The sequence below is a fragment of the Leptonychotes weddellii genome, chromosome 4, assembly GCF_054177405.1.
Source record: "Leptonychotes weddellii isolate Sample4059 chromosome 4, ASM5417740v2, whole genome shotgun sequence".
In the NCBI taxonomy this organism is placed as follows: domain Eukaryota; kingdom Metazoa; phylum Chordata; class Mammalia; order Carnivora; family Phocidae; genus Leptonychotes; species Leptonychotes weddellii.
In genome coordinates, this window is record NC_138372.1 from 89,933,686 (window position 1) to 89,951,133 (window position 17,448).

Sequence of the window (17,448 nt, forward strand, 5' to 3'; positions counted from 1 at the left end):
TTTTTTAAAGATTTTATTTATTTATTTGACAGAGAGAGACACAGCGAGAGAGGGAACACAAGCAGGGGGAGTGGGAGAGGGAGAAGCAGGCTCCCCGCAGAGCAGGGAGCCCGATGCGGGACTCGATCCCAGGACCCTGGGATCATGACCTGAGCTGAAGGCAGTCGCTTAACCAACTGAGCCACCCAGGCGCCCTGAGGTTCATTTTTTAAAGGCCTTTTCTTTCCTATGAAGTTATAAGCATCTGAAGGGCAGGGACTGTGACCCAACCATTTGCTAAACAAATTAAGAAATGGATGACTGAATAAAGAGGCAACTGATCTTTTGGAGGTATGGGAAGATAAAGGAGAGGCGTTGAATCCTGATTGCGACGGGAGGGACTGCACATTTCACAAAGTGTGTGACGTCGGAGCTCAGCCCTTGAAAAACAAGTGAGTAGGTGTTGCCCAGGCACAGGAGGGGAGCGAGAGGGCACCCACGAGAGAGGGGACAGGGAAGCAAAGGTGGGAACTGCTCTGTGCACCACATTCGGGGAGAGCAAGTGGTCAGTCCTGCAGATGAAGTCAGAAAGGTACGCGTCCGCCGCACGGCAAGGGGCCTGGAGCGCGTACCAGCCGCTGACCATCCGCGGTTCTCAGGGGGCCCTCCGGGGCCCTCCAGCATCAGCATCCCCTGGGGACTGGCTGAGACCGCTGAATCACAAAGCTGTGGGGGCGGGGGGGCAGCGAGGGGCAGTTTCCCGAGCCCTCCAAGCAAAGTCTGAGGCACACGGAGTTTGAGAAGCCACAGGTGTGGTGCTGAGGCGGCCGCGGGTAACCCAGGATGGAGCAGCTTCTGTGCAGGGGGCGCGCAGAGCCAGAGGACAGTGAGGAGACTCAGGCAGTGAAGGAGTAGAGGAGAGAGAAGGAACACTGTGCTTTACTAAAGACATGTGACAGTGATCAGAAGAGTGAGGCAAAGAGGGGGGCCGGTGGCTGGACAGCAGACGCCTGTCAGGTTGAGGGAAGCAAGTCTGCCAAGAAGGGAAAGCTACGGGGGAGGAATGAATGGGGGGTGTGTGTGTGTGTGTGTTTGTGTCCATCCCACCCTCAGAGAAGGAGACGGCAAAGACACCTGCCAGTCAAGCAGCTACTACACCCTACAGTCCCTACACCCCAAGCCCCTGCTCTTCGCTCTCCCCATGGTCATGCCCTAGTTGAGCCCCTAGAAGCTCTGCCCAGCCTTACACTCAGCCTTCACGGGAGCTCTCCAGCCCCCGCCCGCACCAGGGGGAGCTTCCTAAGCCGCAAACAGGAGCTCGCTGCTCCCAGCTTAGGGCCTGCTTGTGGCTCCTCAGGACAGCAGTTTTCAGCAGGGCAGCAATGCCCCCAGGGACACCAGGGAAATCTGTGGGCAGGTCTTTCCTTGTCGCATTGATTGGAAGTGGGGGCGGGGGGTGTTCAGTGGATGAGAGCCAGCGATAGATGTAAACCCAGGTCTGGGATGGCTCCATGCAACAAACCTCTGCCTCGGGTCCTGCATGACTTTCAAACGACATTCATGTGGGGGAAAACTCTGTCCCTGAGCCCAGAACCTACTTTCATTTTACTATCACCACAATACTTTTTTTTTTTTTTTAATTTTGCATGGTTTTAATATATACCAGGGAAATGAAGGGAGGGTTTTCCTTTGTTTTGTTCGGCATTGCTGCAAGAGCTGCTCAGGATTTCAGAAAGCGTGTAGGGGACAGAAGCGCCGCTTGGGCAGAGGGGCCTGATGCTCAGTCGGTATTTCTAGGGACAGGGCAGCAGGGTGGCTGCCCAGGATAGCTGTCCCTGAGCACGGACGTGTTACAACACATCACTGTGTTATGAACTACTTTTTAAAAAATTCATCCTTTATTCCACAATGAGGGCACTGTAACAATTTTTAAAGATTATGTGAGTAGGAATGTTATACTGTCTAGGAATTTCATTTTAATAGTAGTAAAGGGACTATTCTAAATTGTTATAAAAAGGATTATATGATCTGAGCATGAGCAGAACTCCTGATTGCTCAGTTTAGAGAAAAATGTCTTATTTAACAAATTATAGATGCCTTTATATGTGCTGAGCACTGTTGTAAGCACTTCATAAATATTGACTACTTGCTCCCCACCAGATCTATGAAATAAGTATCATTATCCCCACTTTTAGAGATACTGGCCAAGGTCACACGGCTGGTAAGTGGTAAAGCCCAGATTCAAACCCAGGAGGCCTAGTCTGTCCTTGCTTTTAACCAGCACATATGATGACCCTCCACGCTGTGGTGTCTAAAAGGGGCTCCCCTGAACTGAGGGTTCTAGAGGAGAGGGGGGTGGGAGGATGGGTTAGCCTGGTGATGGGTATTAAAGAGGGCACGTTCTGCATGGAGCACTGGGTGTTATACGCAAACAATGAATCACTAGATCACTACATCAAAAACTAATGATGTAATGTGTGGTGATTAACTGGATGGATGGATCACTACATCAAAAACTAATGATGTAATGTATGGTGATTAACATAATAATCAAAAATAAATAAAAGGGGCTCCCCTGGCCCTCGCCAACATACCTGGGGCCAGAGCCCTCCCTGACCCGATGCTTCAGTCATATCAAAACATGCGTGCTGCTTCCTCCCTCCATGATGTTCTCTGTACACTCTGTTCCAAGCCTGGACTGTCCCGCTGCCCACGTCCACGCCACCCGATTCCCTCCTTGGGCACATCCCCCAAGCTGGCTCTCCCACCACCCTTGTGACTCTTCCCCGAGCTTCCGCCTTCCCAAGCCGCAGGACAGCCTGCCAGGCAGGAACGGGGCCACACCCCTGTCTGCAGCTGCAGCACCCAGCATGGAAACTGGCACACAGTAGGTGCTCAAACATGCTTGCAGAAGGCAGTGGGGGGGGAGGACTGAGGAGCAAGTAGCAAAAGTTTGGAAGTGGAAACAGCTAATTAGGAGTAACCCAGACATGCCCTGTCTGTCTTACCTGTCTGCAGACAGAGCAGTGACCCTTCTGCGCTGACTGCAAACAGGTGCACCTGGCGTCACCATGACAACGGGGCCTGAGGAGGTGCGGGAGGGCTGGGGACTCCCCTAGGGCTCTGGCACTCCTGCTCACTGTCTCTGAGCACTCAGCAGGCAGAAGCCACATGCACTCGGCATGCGAGGAGAATGAACCCCAGGTTCTCCTAAAAGAAAGTAGGGGCCAGTCCCACTCAGGATGAGGCGGGCTGTCACTCACCAGACTGTGACAAGGACAGCCACTGTTCACATGCCCTGGACCCATGCAAGTCAAAAAAAAAAAAAAAGGCGCTCAGCCCTCCCAATCTGCCAGGTCAGCAATAAGAAATTGGAGAAAACGGATTTGGCAGCATCCACAGGGTATTAAATATTCATCCTGACTACCCATCAGTAAAATCCCAGCAGAATACACCCACTGACAAGTCGGCTTTCTACACCGGAGACTCTCCTCTTGGAAGCTTGTTTATTGCTTTGTCAATCCGAATGTGCAATATTTAATAGCCAGACCAAGAGAGGGTCATAAACATTTGGAAAATGAGTGCTGACATTTCCCTTATTGCTTCTGTATTTAGGGATATGTAATTGGAGGGTGTGTTTTGGTGCTAAAGAAAATCAGAAGGAAGCAAAGTGATGCTTGGAAATTAAAAGAAAAAAGAATTGATTAAGAGCGAAGAATCGAGTATGTTGAACTGGCTTAAAGTCTTGCCTGAAGGCCCTTGGGGGTCACCCCCTGTGATCGATGGGAGTCAGGCTAAGCTAAATCAACAAAATGGGAGTGATGGCATTCCTTGAAGATTTCCTTGGGGACGTGCAGATGGAGCAGGAAGTAGGTAAAAAGAATGGTCAATAATAGATCCACAATCAATCGTGCCATCCAGCCAGAGATTTTAATGAATCAAACACCTGTGATGTGGTCAGGTCAGCAGGTGGCCCCGGCAAGGACTGGTCTGGGGCATAGATCACACAGAGCCCTTTGGGAGCAGGTGACATGAGCAGTGAAAGGCTGATACATGGACCAGCACGAGAGAGCCAACAGTCCCTGGGTTTCTCTATGATTCTGTTGGAATAAGAATATTTGACAAAATATTCTTAAAAGGGGGTGGGGGCAGGTGGTGGGGGACGCTCCTAGGGAAAACACCAGAGCAGGGATAAGAAGCCCTGTTTTGAGGGGCAAGGAATGGAGGGAGAGCAGAAAGAAGAGAAGCCAGCACTGGTTCTGAGCTCTAGTATCCCCAAATCTTAGGAGCCATCTTGTGGCAGAAGTATGAAGAAACGGGAGTTAGAGGAGGCATAAATTAAACTCCTACACCATTAGCAGACCGGAACCTCTACGGGTACCTCGTGACCCCAACTTGAAAAAAACAAATTTAAGTATTTGCTAATGGGTGTCAGGAAATCAAGGATGGCAAACCAGAGAGAAGAGAGGTCAAATAAAAGTACCTGGTACCAAAGAGGATTCCTGAGAAGAAAAAAAAAAAAAATTAAAAAATATATATATATATTCGTCTCGAAAATATGCAATATAATAAAATTAAGAGCTTGGGTTCTGGAGCCAGACTACCTATCTGGATTTAAATCTTGCTTCTGCCTCTTATTATTATGGATCATTAGATAATTTATTTAAGGTCTGTGTCAGTGTTCTCGTCTATAAAATGGGCAAAAGCTGGTATTATAAGAACCAAGTAAGCTATTGCGTATAAAGCATTCAGGATGGTGACGGACACACAAGAAATGCTCCATAAAGATTAGCTGCCGTGTCGTTGTTACTGTTCTTACTCCTACAACCACCCATGCCGAGACTCCGCCATGCCAGCAAGCTCCAAAGAGAAACTTCTTCCATTAATAAGGCTGTTAACTGAATGCAGAAAGCATAATCTCCAACTATATGGCCTTAAAGAAAGTCAAAGTCCCCCTTTCGTCATCCAACCCCACTGCTTTTTAACAAGGCACACGTGGGTTCAAATCCCAACCCTCACCCCCCACCCGCCACTTACTTGACTGGGGCAAGTCAGAACTTCTCTGAGCCTCAGTTACTTCATTGATAAAGTGGGACAGCAAAAGCCTCCTCCCAGGTTAGTGGGTGAAGACAACATGAGATCACAGACGCCGAGTGTCTGACACAGTCTACTTCCCCCCTATGAAGGCGCAGCACCAACCGGGAGTGTGTGGGGGAAAAAAGGAAAAACGAACATGAAGCTCTTTGGGAAAGACGAAGGGCTAAGTGCATAAATGTTTAACAGAGGAGAGATGGTAACATTAAGAGGGATGCACTCTCCCTGGCGCGTCAGCCACTCCCCGGGCGGTGGCGTGCGGCCCCGGCCCCAGCACCCACCCGGGCTCCCTGCAGCCTCCAGAGGGCCTCTGGGGTGCATTCCTGCCCACCTCTGAGCACTGGCCACGTGACCAACAGCCCCTCCCAAGGCTCCCGCACCAGTGCAGCTCCTTCTCTCTCAACAGTGAAAGCACAAACCAATTCAGCACAAGCCACAAAGACCCGAGACGGTCCTCAGAGCAGATCCTCACCCCCTAGCTCTCCAGCTACATTTTCCACCCAGGAGGAATGAGATGGTGTGATGGAAAATGGAGAGAACTCTGCAAGTCGAGGAGACCATGGCCCACCAGCAGCTGCAATCTCGGTTTTCCACTTGACAAGCTGGTTTGCCGCCATCGTGCCTCCTAAGCAACGGGAGCCTGGGTTTCTTCGCAGAGAAACCACACGGGGATACAAACATCTACCTTGTTTCACTGCTGGATGAATTTTTAAGAAAAACATAGGTGCTAGTAAGCACAAAGCCCGGCACCCGAGAGGTACTTAACACATTTATATCCCTTATTCTCTTTAGTAACCCCACAAATCAATCAGAATCCAAATAACTTGAACTTCGATGAGCTAATTCCTAAGCCTTCCCTTATGTGCTCCAGCCTTAGATTCCAGATAGGGATGGAAACAAGCAAGTATGAGGAACTGATTCAAAAAGGCAATGTCAGGCAAGGTCCTGGGGTCAGTGCTAAGCCTACCTTCTACAGCTGCAGAACCATGTGACAGGCACCGTGGCTCACAACCCGGCCCTGAGGGCCAGAGGAGACCACAAAATGTGCAATTACAATCAGACCGTCCTAGTCAGCGAGGCAGGCAAGTGTGTCCCTCGGCATTTCCACAACAAGAGGTCACACAAAATGGGGTCTCTGCTTAACCCTCCATTAACCCAAAAATCCACTTAAGCAGCACAGCGTCTTCCCTGAGCTTGTTGTTGCCCAGGCTTAGGCTGTAATTGACCAAGGAACCCCTTCCCATCATTTATACAACTTGCTTGTCCCAAACTCTGGTGCAGAACAGGGCTTTTATGGGGTTAGAAGAGGCCAAGGATAAAAGTTCAGACGACACCACTGTGACCATATGACGTGGTGGAGCAGACCAGGTTGGACACGAACCACGGCTGTGAGTGGGCAGAAAAATCCTCTTTGCCAGGTGTTCAAACCATCTTTGCAAAGTGGGCAGGTCACAAAGTCAGAAAAACGTCTTTGTGGAGTCACTTCCCATCCCCACCTCCCTTCACCGAGTGGGTGCCTGTGCTCTCGTTTGGGGGTCTGGCGGCGGCGGCGGCAGCTAAACAGCACCTGCAGCCTGGGCTCCACCTTCCACCAGCTTCCAACCAAGCAGGAGGGGGGACAGACACCAGGGACACCATAAAAGCACGTATACTTAGGAAAAGGGTCCAATGAAGGAGCGGTTGCAGTGTCCTGCTCCTCTCTTCCCCCCACAGGAAAGGGCATGGGAGAAAGGCACACAAGGGTTCAAACCCTCCCTCAACCCTTTACCAGCTAGGCGACCCTGGGCTAGTCATGGAATCTTTCCTGGGCTTGTTGTGAAATTATCATAAAACCAGGGACCCTAAGCACCTGCCACAAGGGAGATACTCAGTAAGTGCCTCCCTCCCATGTTCCTTCTCACGTTCAACATTCTTTATCGGCCAACAGGGGACAACGGTCCCTCCTCCACGCCTACTGTCACAAGGATTACAGGAGATGAGTCTAAAAAGACATGACGATTAAAAGTGGTTTGTAATCCCTGATTGGATCCTGGTTCGGAAGAAGAAAAAAAAAAGAAGAAGAAGAAAAACCATAAAGGACATTATAGGGACAATGGGGGAAATGCTGGTAACGTCCCGCAAGGGTGGTGAGTTCCCCGGGCCCGACAGCGGTGTCCTGGTTGGACAGGAGAGGGTCCTTGTTCTTAGGAGGCACCCGCTGAAGGACCGAGAAGCAGGAGACCCAACCACTGCCACTGATCCTCGAATGGTTCAAAAACAACGACACCAACCAACCAGAGGGAGAAAACAAATGCAGTAGTCAGCCACTGACCAGCCAGGCCAGCGAATGGCAATCCTGCAGCCACCTCCAGATTTGAAATTTCTCCAGGCGGAGAAAGCAGGCCGGCCGAGCGCTCGATGTGCGCCCCCTCCGTCCCTGCGTGCCTGGCACCCGGGGCACGCGCCCACGACCCAGCACCCCCCGCCCCGCCCCCGCGCCCAGCCCCTGACCTGGCTGCAGCACCCTGATCTCCAGCAGGTTGGAGGTCCGCTCGGCCAGCCGCGTCCAGGTGTTGTTGTAATTCCTCCGCCACAGCTCGGCCACGCACTGGTACTTGCCCGCCTCCGTGTCACTGGCTCGGCTGATGCTCAGGCGCACGTTGTTGCTCGACTCGGCCTTCTCGATGGCCGTTCGGGTTCGGAAGCTGGAGGACCTGTCCCCCCACTGGATCCCTCCGTCCCGGGTGAAGGTCACCAGGTCATGGAACTCGAGGGTGCCTACCGGCTGGAACCGCCACGTCACCGACACGGGGACTCTGGCCGGGTAATGGGGTTTGATGATGCACTGCAGGTCAAAGGAGTCGCTGTAGGTCACACCCGGCGTGCGGGAGATGGCTGTGACCGCAAAGCCTGTTTCTGGAGGGAGAGCAGAGAGACTCCAGCTAGGGGAGACACCTGGCTTTCTCAGGGCAGCGTGCCGCAGTGATGGGGGCTACTGACAAAGCTAGCGGAGCAGAGCCAAGGCTCTGGGTCTCTCTTGATGCCCAGGCCAGGGTTACTTTAGCTCTCATATGGAAGCACGAGCCCAAAGACAGAGGCCAGACGCAATTCTCCTTGAGCAGCACTAAGCAAATCCTTCCCAGTGACACCTTCATGTCCATCTGCCTCCCAACAGCCCCCTCCCAGGGAGTGAGGTTTATAGGCAGAGCCATTCCCAGAAGTCTTGGGATCCTATGCTTAAATAGGAGAAAAAAGCCCCCAAGCCAACTTCATTCATTGCCTGCAAGGTGGACACAGCCCCCAGCCCCGATGCCTCCTCTGTCTGGTCCGCAGCGCACTGGGGCTGGAGAAGGGGGAGGCGGATGGGAGGACGTGTCCCATGTTCCCAGTGGAGGCTTGCTCACCCATCCTTTTTCCACTTTCCTTGTGAAACCCAGGGGAGATGGGCAGTGAGGAAGCCACAGCAGGTGGCCTGACCTTGAGCAGGTGGGGACCTGGGGTGAGGTGGGCTTCTGCCGTCACAGTACTCCTTACGGACAGGCAGCTGACCAATCCCTGATACCAACTCCTCAGCGGGGGTTACCTGAGTTCCTTCACCTTGAAACACTACTTAATATTAATACATTGGTTCTGCTCATAAAACTGGGACTTACTGAGCGCCATGTGCCAGGCATGGTGCCAACGGCCGTGCTCATGCCACACTTCACCTAGTCCTCAAAATGACCTTGTAGGACAAGAAGGAGCACCATCCGTTTCTTAGGGACGAGGCAGAGGCACGGAGAGGTTATATAAATTGCCCACGGTCAAGCTGCTTGTCGATGGCAGTCAGGGCTCTCATCAGGTGGCGTTACCCACGGGAAGTGGTTAAAGGCAGAGACCCTTGAGCCTGATGCCCGACTGTGACACTTTCTAGCTGTGTGACAGTGAGCAAGTTACTTCACTTCTCTCTGCCTCTATTTCCCCATCCGTAAAATGGGTCCTTGTGGGGATGAAATGAGTTAATATTTGCAGCATACGTGGCATGGAATAGTACCCGGCCCGTGCCATGTTTTGTTAAATACGTCATTAGCTGAAGAAACAAAATACACATAAAGGAAAGTACTTTAAATTCTGTGGGTAAAAGACCAGGCACAGAATGAATCTTTTGGCTTTGTGTAGGGAGGTTAAGTCAGCAAATAGGTCGGCATAATTTGCTGAAAACTCTGGATCCTTAATTTGGATTTCATAAGCTATCTTTATGTATCCTTAAAATAAAAAAAGTTAAGACCCAGAGACCCATCCTTAAGCCTGAAGTGGTTGTGATGGTCACTTGGACCCCTGCATGCAGTATACGTTGCCCTGAGGGTGGTGGAACATAGGACCTCGGGGAGAGGACACGCACCAAGGGTTCCTGGCCTCAACACCCGAAGGGGAGAGAGCTTCTCCAGGCAAGGGACTCTGTCCAGACTTGACAGAGCACACGCCATGATCATGGTGCACGGAGCAGCCGGCTTACTCTAACTGAATGATCACGATGGTCCAGGGGTAGATGGAGGAGGTACCCACCTGTTATCGCCCCGGGGTGCCTGCTGAGAGCGAGCCATATGTTAACTGCACCAATATGAAAACTCGTGTGGGTCACAGGCAACCTGAACCCACGGTGCCCTCCACTCTCCATGCCATATCCCCTTGGGCTGCCCTGATTATGGCTTTGGCCAGAGGCGCCCCAGGGGTAGAGAACAGGGAAGCAGAACCAAGCCCCAGAATCCCCGGTCAGAGCCCCTGGTGACCCTGACTGTGGGAACCACAGACACATGGTGAGGAGGAAAAATCTCAGGGGATTAGCGGATTCTGTGAGGTGACCTCTAGAGAAGCGCTCCTGATGAATGCTAACCACTCCTTGGACGTCCTTAACCTCACAGTATGCGAAGAATGCCCGTGACCGGACAGCCAGAGGCTTCCCCACAGGTGCCATCCCCAGGTCCACACTGGTGCTGACTGAGCCGGGCGGCAAACTCAACCAGTGGACGAAGCTTCCACAGACAGAAATCTGAGCAATACGATGACTGCAAGAAGCAGGACCAATCCTGGGGATTAAGCTTTTAGAAAAAAGATGTGTAATTCTAATCTTGGGCGGGGAGGATAGAGTACTTACTCTGTTGAGAGCAAAAGCAGCTGGGGCTGCCATCTTTACGGGGCTGTGTCTAAAAGCACCACCAGCTCTACCTGTGAGGAGAGTGGGCAACACGGTCCCAGGGAGTGGGACACAAAGCCACTGAGGACAACTGATGTCACAGCTGTCCTGATAAACAGGAAGACCTAACAAGAAAACAGGCAGCAGACTGGCCTTTTACAATTTAATATACTGATTATATTAGGCAGATAAACAGTGATAGAAGCCTCCTTAACTGCCCCGTGAGAAGCAAATCTAATTCTCTGGTTTTAGCAAAATCTCAAGGTATCTTAATTTCATCCTAATGAGGAAGTGGCTTTCCTAAGGACGTGACTTACGGAGGACGAGACAAAAACACAGACTTTGAAAAAAAAATTTGACGGCGCCTGGGTGGCTCAGTCGTTAAGCGTCTGCCTTCGGCTCAGGTCATGATCCCAGGGTCCTGGGATCGAGTCCCGCATCGGGCTCCCTGCTCTGCGGGAAGCCTGCTTCTCCCTCTCCCACTCCCCCTGCCTGTGTTCCTGCTTTCGCTATGTCTCTCTCTGTCAAAAAAAAATAAATAAAATCTTTAAAAAAAAAAAAAAAAATTTGAGACACTCCTGGCTTCCCTGGTCCGGATTCTGGGTCTGTCATTTAAAAGCTGTGGTCCTGGGCAAATGAGTTAAGCTGTCTCACTCAGTTTCCTTGTAAAATCAGGTTTAGCTCTTGGCTAGGTGAAGATTCAAAGGGACGATTAAGCTTAAGTGCTTAGACTCAGCCAGGAACATAGTAAATGCTAAATAAATGGTGAAAGGGGGATTTTTCTACCCTTGTCTGCCCTGGCCCGCAGGGCAGGAGAGCCTGGGGGCAGGCGAGAGAGGCTCTGCTCTGGGGGGCCAGTTTTGGCAGTGACCACATCCCTCCACCTGGGGCCACCACTCCTGGGGGTGGCCTCGCTCCCCCGACCAGAATTCTTCTAACTTCACGCCTACCACGCGGACACAGAAATAGTGAGTGCCCCCCAGCTGCCACCAGTCCCCAGGGGCCCCACCGTGCACCCCTGCCCCGTCAACCCTACCTGCACTTCGGTAACGGTCCCTTCAGTTAAATCTTTCGGAAGGTGCCATCCGTTTCCTGCCAGGACTCTGATAAAAGTCGGGGTAAGGTTCTTGACAGGGAAGCAGTCTCCCCACAGCCCCACAGAAAGACTGCCAGATTCTGGGGGCGCCTGGGTGGTTGTCGGTTAAACGTCTGCCTTCGGCTCAGGTCATGATCTCGGGGTCCTGGGATAGAGCCCCGCATCGGGCTCCCTGCTCGGTGGGGAGTCTGCTTCTCTCTCTCCCTCTGTGCTCTCTCTCTCTCTCTCAAATAAATAAATAACATCTTAAAAAAAAAAGAGAAAAGAAAGACCGCCAGATGCTTACTTACCAAGAGCCGTGATGGAGATGGGGGTGCTGGCCCGGCGCTCCCCGACGATCTGCCACTCGCCGTCCACAGCCCGCACCCATTCGGTCACGTGGCATTCGTACTGGCCCTCATCCTCCTTCCTGCTGTTGAAGATGCCCAGGCTGAACGAGTTGGGCTGCACCTGCTCCATCTGGACGCCCCCAAAGCTGCTGCGCTCCCAGTAGGACGCGCCGGGCTGGACGGTGCCATCCCGGTCTAGCCACATGATATTGCTACGGCGGTTCTGCCGGTCCACGAGCTGCCAGACGACCGAGAAGCGGCCCTGTGGCCGGCCTGCCATGCGGATGCTGCAGGAGAAGTGCAGGTTCTCACCCTCCAGGATGACGCTGGCGTTGCTGGCCACCTCCACGGAGATGCTGCTCTCTGGGAAGAGGGACAGAGCACCACACTGCGGCTTTCTGGCCCCTCCTGCACCCTCCCCGCAGACGTAAAAAGGAGAACGGGTGCGGAGGTCATGCTATGCAAGTGCCGTTCCCTTGGAGGATAAGAGCCCTCTGACACTCACTGTTGCAAGCCCTGGCTGGTTCTGGGCACTGCTCCCCAGGATTTTAAGATCCATAACCTTGGAGGCCCTTTGCTGGGTACCAGGACAAAGTGTGGGATAAGGAGGGTCTAAGACCTGAGGCTGAATCAGAACCTAAGAAACACAACACGATGACCTTACACTTGGGTCATAAAGGCATTTATCAGAGAATCTGTTCAGCTAGGGTTCAAGGATTTTTCAGCTCAGGAGTTTCTGTAAGCTGAGTGACACGGGAATTCTACTTCACCTCAATCTTCCCGCCGTTCAGTGCTACGGCAGGCAAGTAAACGCTGAACATCCGTCATGTGCCCTTAGAGCTCTTCAGGGCAATATTAGCAAGCAGCCCCAAAACAGAGGGGTGGGGAGTAAGCGCTCATCCTTTTCATTAAGCAGAGGAACACACCAAGGCCACCGGCTCTCCATCCGGCCACCCACATTCAGCCCTGGTTCCACTGCTTCGACCTTAAAACCTCCTGCCAGTCAAACTCTGGGCTAAGGATCCACTCACTCCCTTGGCTCCTTTGCTACTCACTTAGCTCCATGACGTCACTCAATCGAATTATTTCAACTCTACGTGCCTTCTTCTATAAGATAGGGACGGTGGTATTTATATTGTGCAGTTTTTTAAAGATTAAAAAGCAAACAAGACAATGTATATAAATCACCTAACACACAGGAGGTTTCCAAAAGGTGGTCACCGTGATCATGATTAACTTTACTATTGCCAATAACTTTTGTTTTGATAAACATCCTGGATGTTCGAATCTGCCTTAATTATGCGTACATTATTTTGTGTAATTATCTATACTGAGTTTTAAAAAACGCACAAGAATACAAAGTACCATAACTAATTCGGCTTCAATTTTCTGGGTACCACCCACATGAAACACAACAATTTAAAATCAATCAATTAAATCAAATCCCAGATTCAGAGGCATACCCAATCACGGAGGGGGGACCAGCAGACACCCATAACCATGCATTCGAATTGATCTCTTCTCCCCTGTATTTCTCCCACAGGCAGAAACAGACAAAGATGAGCACCGAGCCCCGGCAGGTAGTTCGTGCTATGGTGAGAATGCCTGCTATCCATTCTGCACTGGCTTGTTCCACGTGAAAAATCCGTCTGGACAGGGTGGGAAAGAGGAATTTTCCCAGGAGGGCAACCCCCCCAGGAGCCATACCAAGATGATTTCTGGAGGTGAGGAGGCTCCTGCTTAGCCACCATCTACAGCACTAAGAGGCTAAAAGCATGGATTTGGAGGCAGGCAGACCTGGGCTCTAGGCCCAGGTTTTACTGCTTCCTAATTCTGTAAGCTTGGGGTTCTTCCTTAACCTCCCCACGCTTCCATTTCTCATGTGCAAAACGGAGGCACTAAGAGTTCCTACTTCTTGGGGTCACGACAGTGACAGTATTGGAGGAGATAACTATGTCTCATTATCATCCTCGTTACTAATAATTCCTCTTTAGGTTACGGACTCATCCCCAGTATGATCTTTCCATGTGGGGAATCGAAAGGACAACTCCGCATCGAGGGATAAAAAAATCCCTTCGTGGGCGCCTGGGTGGCTCAGTCGGTTAAGCGACTGCCTTCGGCTCAGGTCATGATCCTGGAGTCCCGGGATCGAGTCCCGCATCGGGCTCCCTGCTCGGCGGGGAGTCTGCTTCTCCCTCTGACCCTCCTCCCTCTCATGCTCTCTGTCTCTCAAATAAATAAATAAAATCTTTAAAAAAAAAAATCCCTTCGCTTGCCTCCGGCAGAAGAATGACGTGCAGGGCGTCCCTGCCATTCCCTACTGTCGCCCCAGTGAACTCTTCCAGAAGCCCTGGCTGGGTTATGATGGGGGCTGCTGCTTGGGGCTCTGCTGCTCGAGCCAGCCTGGAAGAACCGCAGGGGGAGATGCGGACCCCTGAGAAGAGAAACCAGGCCAGTGGACTGGGCAAAGGCAGATACAGACCCGGTGTAGCCTTGCCTGTTAAGACTAGATCCGAGCGTCCCCGGGCCTGAGAAAAAGGCAGCCGACAATTTAAAACTCTCTGGATTAAGCGAAAACTAGGACAGACTGATGAGAATCTGACTGCATGGGCACCAGTGAAATTTCCAATCAGGAGGCGGGCAATGTAGCACAGACTAAGCGCAGAGCAGTGGATCTGGAGTGAGAAGCGAATGTTCCTAATGCCACGCACGCTCAACCACTAACGGAACTGGCTGGGCCACTTCTCTGCACGGTGCTCTCGCTTCTTCATTCAGGGATGGATATGATTTGGGCCTCTACGGGGATGTCAGGGGTGGGAGCAGAGAAAGAAGTGATCTATGCAGAAGTACTTGGGCTCTTGGAAGGAAAAGCGCCATTAAAATCCAAGGTATTATCACCATTCCCGATGTGATCATTGTACTTTGGTAGACTTACCCAAGTGGCCTTGGGGCAGGATCTGGTGGTGCTGAGGGACTTTAACTACCCAGTTATCTGCTGGAAAAGCAATATAGCAGGCCACAGATCATCAAACAAGTTCTTGGAAGGGGTGGGGGGAAATCTCTTAAGTACAAAAGATCTAGGGGAGTAAAACAGCGTGGCTGCCCTTCACTGGATCCTTACAAAACAACGAGGAATTAGTTGCAGATTTAAAAGGAGAGAGTCCATGGTTAAAGCAAGCACAAACCGAGAGAAAACAGTCAAGAGAGTCGGCATTCAATTCAACAATTTCAACTCTACAAATACTCAGCAAGCACCTACCCTACGCAAAGCACCATGCTAGGCATTGCAAGGAAAATTTTTTAAAAAGTCTAAGAAACAAAATAATTTTGAGATAATTAGGTGTGTGTGAGAGATTTCAAAAAATAAATAAGTAAGTGCGAAAGAAAGGAATCCTGTTGGTGAGAAAAGAAAGAAGTGGCAAAAGACCCCTATGTCTAATTTTTCCTTCTCGCTTGAGGAGAACTATATTAAAAATGTAAAAGTGTAAATCAAAACGTAGAGGTAACCTTTACAAGGCTAAGGGAAAGAACAGTTTGAGCAGCTGAGAAAAGGTTAAAGGTTAGTTTAAAAACTTCACTGTCTTGTTTAAAATCAGGGCATGGTACGCTTTAATTCTCTTTTTACTAAAAACAGAACTATGAGAGAACTGAGATGTTAATAACATCCTGAATCTAGGGGATGAGTAAACCCAGTAGGAGCAAACTCAGGTAGTGCCCCGAGTCCCCAGCCACAACCGCTCTCCACCCAGACAAGGCCAGCTTCCGTGGAGACAGGAGCCCAGCCATAGCCTCGGAAACCGGCTAAGCTTTAAGAGGAAGGCTATGCTCCAGGAAGACAGGAGAGGTCCCACCCACTGACTTTTGAAAACACAATTTCAACAGGGAAGAGACCCTTAGGGAAATGGCAACCCTTATGCCCCAAAACCCCAGACAGCAAATCTTTTTAAATAACGTGCTTTATGATTGAACATTCTCCCATAAAAGACCAACCCTCGTAAGTGAGATTTCAAGGTAGGCATCTGCCCACTTCTGGGCATTTAATTCCCATGTGGGAGCAAACAGCCATTCCTGGATTCCTGATTTTCCTCCAAGCTGAGCAGGCGCGGCTGGCGTTTATAGAGGGCTGTTAACGCTCGGCTCTGGGATGCCCCTTCCAGCCTGCAAACACACCCCAATGCTCTGCATGACTGGGGGCGTTGCTAAGTGTGGGCAGGCGAGCCGGAGAAGGGAGAGAGATTAACGGATTTCTCTGCCAGCGTTGATTGAACCCTTGAGTTCCACGAGCCCTGCCCTCCCCTCTGCCCACACAGCTCATCTGTCCCCCCGACTTCTCTTCAATGATGCCAGCTACAGACCAGACCAGGGGGAGGAGAAGGCGGCAGTAGAGTACTCTACTTACTGATGGGGAGGACTATGATGGGGATGTTCTTGGGCCGCTTGCTCTCCTTGTCGATGAACTCCCCGGTGACCGTTTTCTCTCTCTCTGTCACACGACAGTTGTATTTCCCGCTGTCTTCCTGGCGGAGGTGGTAGATCTTCAGCACAAAGACACCGTCGCTCTCTTTAGCCACTTTCAGCTGGCCCCTGGCTTCCCGATGGGCGAATTCACTGTTGAGGACCGGCACGGCGTTAGGCCCCATGCTGGCAATGAGTGAGCTGTTGAAGGCCCAGGAGACGGCAAAGTAACGGTCAGGAACGTTCTGAGCCTCCAGGATGCATCTGAACTCCACCTGCTCACCCACCGTGTACAGCCGCTTCTCTGTTTCCAGCCGAACAGTGAACTCTTTGTCTAAGAAAACAAATAACAAAACGGATGCATTCTGGGTGAATGCGGACCCCACCCCCCACCCCCGGCTATCCCAACTGTATCAGCAAATTCCCATTACCCATGCCTTCTGTGTAGTGCTAACCACAGGGAAGGCACCTCCCCACTTGTCTTGGGAGAAAAATCCAACCCATGCCCAGGGGATCTGAGGACTAGAGAAACTCCCAAATGTCACAGAGCGAACTCAAAGGTAGCTAGACCCAGGCAGTCTAAGGGGCTTGCCATCCCAGTTGGGACAGAGGGGGCTCTGTTTGCAGCCTGTGATGCCCTGGATTAGACCCCCAGAGGTCAATAAGGAATATCATTCCTGACATCACTTACCCAGGTCTAGCCCTGACCTGTACTCCCGGAACTCCATTTAAGCAACAGGACTACAAACATTTTCTGCAGATGTGGTAGGACCCATCCCCACTGAGACGTGAGAGACAAAGTTACACGGTGGCCTAGGCGCTGACCCCAATGCTAAGAAATACTCAAAAATGTACCTATAATTGAGATATATTCTCCAGCCCCATGTGCACACTGGAAATAAGACACAGGTAAGACAATCTCTAACAAAATTCCGCAAAGTGAAAGCAAATGTCTCTCCACCAGTCACCACCTGTCAGATCAAATCTCGAGAAGGAAGGGGACAGCTGCTGCCTCAGTTTCCCATTCCCCAAAGGCCAGTCCTACGAGGTAGGAGTTGAAAGGAATGGGTTTCGCTCTGCCACCCTAGCCTAGAGGAACACACCCACAGGGAACTGTGCCTGTATTATCTGCCAGACAGTGGCTCTGTGGTAAACCCAATTACAGTCACTTGACATCAATGATTTAAAAAAAAAAAAAAAAAAGCACCCCTTCCACATAAATGGCATGGAAGACATGCAAATGGGTGCCCAAGACCTCAGAACTTTCCATTTCCTCAGAGTTAGGCTGGCTACCACTGTGGCTTTCTACTTGTGGCAGCCAGAGACTCTTCTACTCTCGTGGG

The 17,448-nt window shown here is 51.1% G+C and overlaps 2 protein-coding genes across 4 annotated transcripts in view; one reads left to right on the forward strand and one right to left on the reverse strand.

The window, feature by feature from the left end:
- Positions 1-17,448, forward strand: part of ATP1A1 (ATPase Na+/K+ transporting subunit alpha 1) — a 343,485-nt gene that overhangs the window by 188,617 nt on the left and 137,420 nt on the right. The gene's annotated exons all lie outside the window — the stretch shown is intronic.
- The window catches only part of IGSF3 (immunoglobulin superfamily member 3), a 92,477-nt gene that overhangs the window by 15,905 nt on the left and 59,124 nt on the right, over positions 1-17,448 (reverse strand). Inside the window, exons 5-8 of one of the 3 annotated variants that reach the window (XM_081815754.1) lie at positions 16,050-16,439; positions 14,586-14,642; positions 11,612-12,013; positions 7,564-7,968 (exon numbers count right to left, since the gene is read on the reverse strand). In XM_081815754.1, coding sequence (XP_081671880.1) covers positions 7,564-7,968; positions 11,612-12,013; positions 14,586-14,642; positions 16,050-16,439 — 1,254 coding nt within the window. Of the gene's footprint in view, positions 1-7,563; positions 7,969-11,611; positions 12,014-14,585; positions 14,646-16,049; positions 16,440-17,448 lie in introns of all 3 variants that reach the window. The other 2 variants (XM_081815753.1, XM_081815755.1) reach the window with 2 other exon arrangements.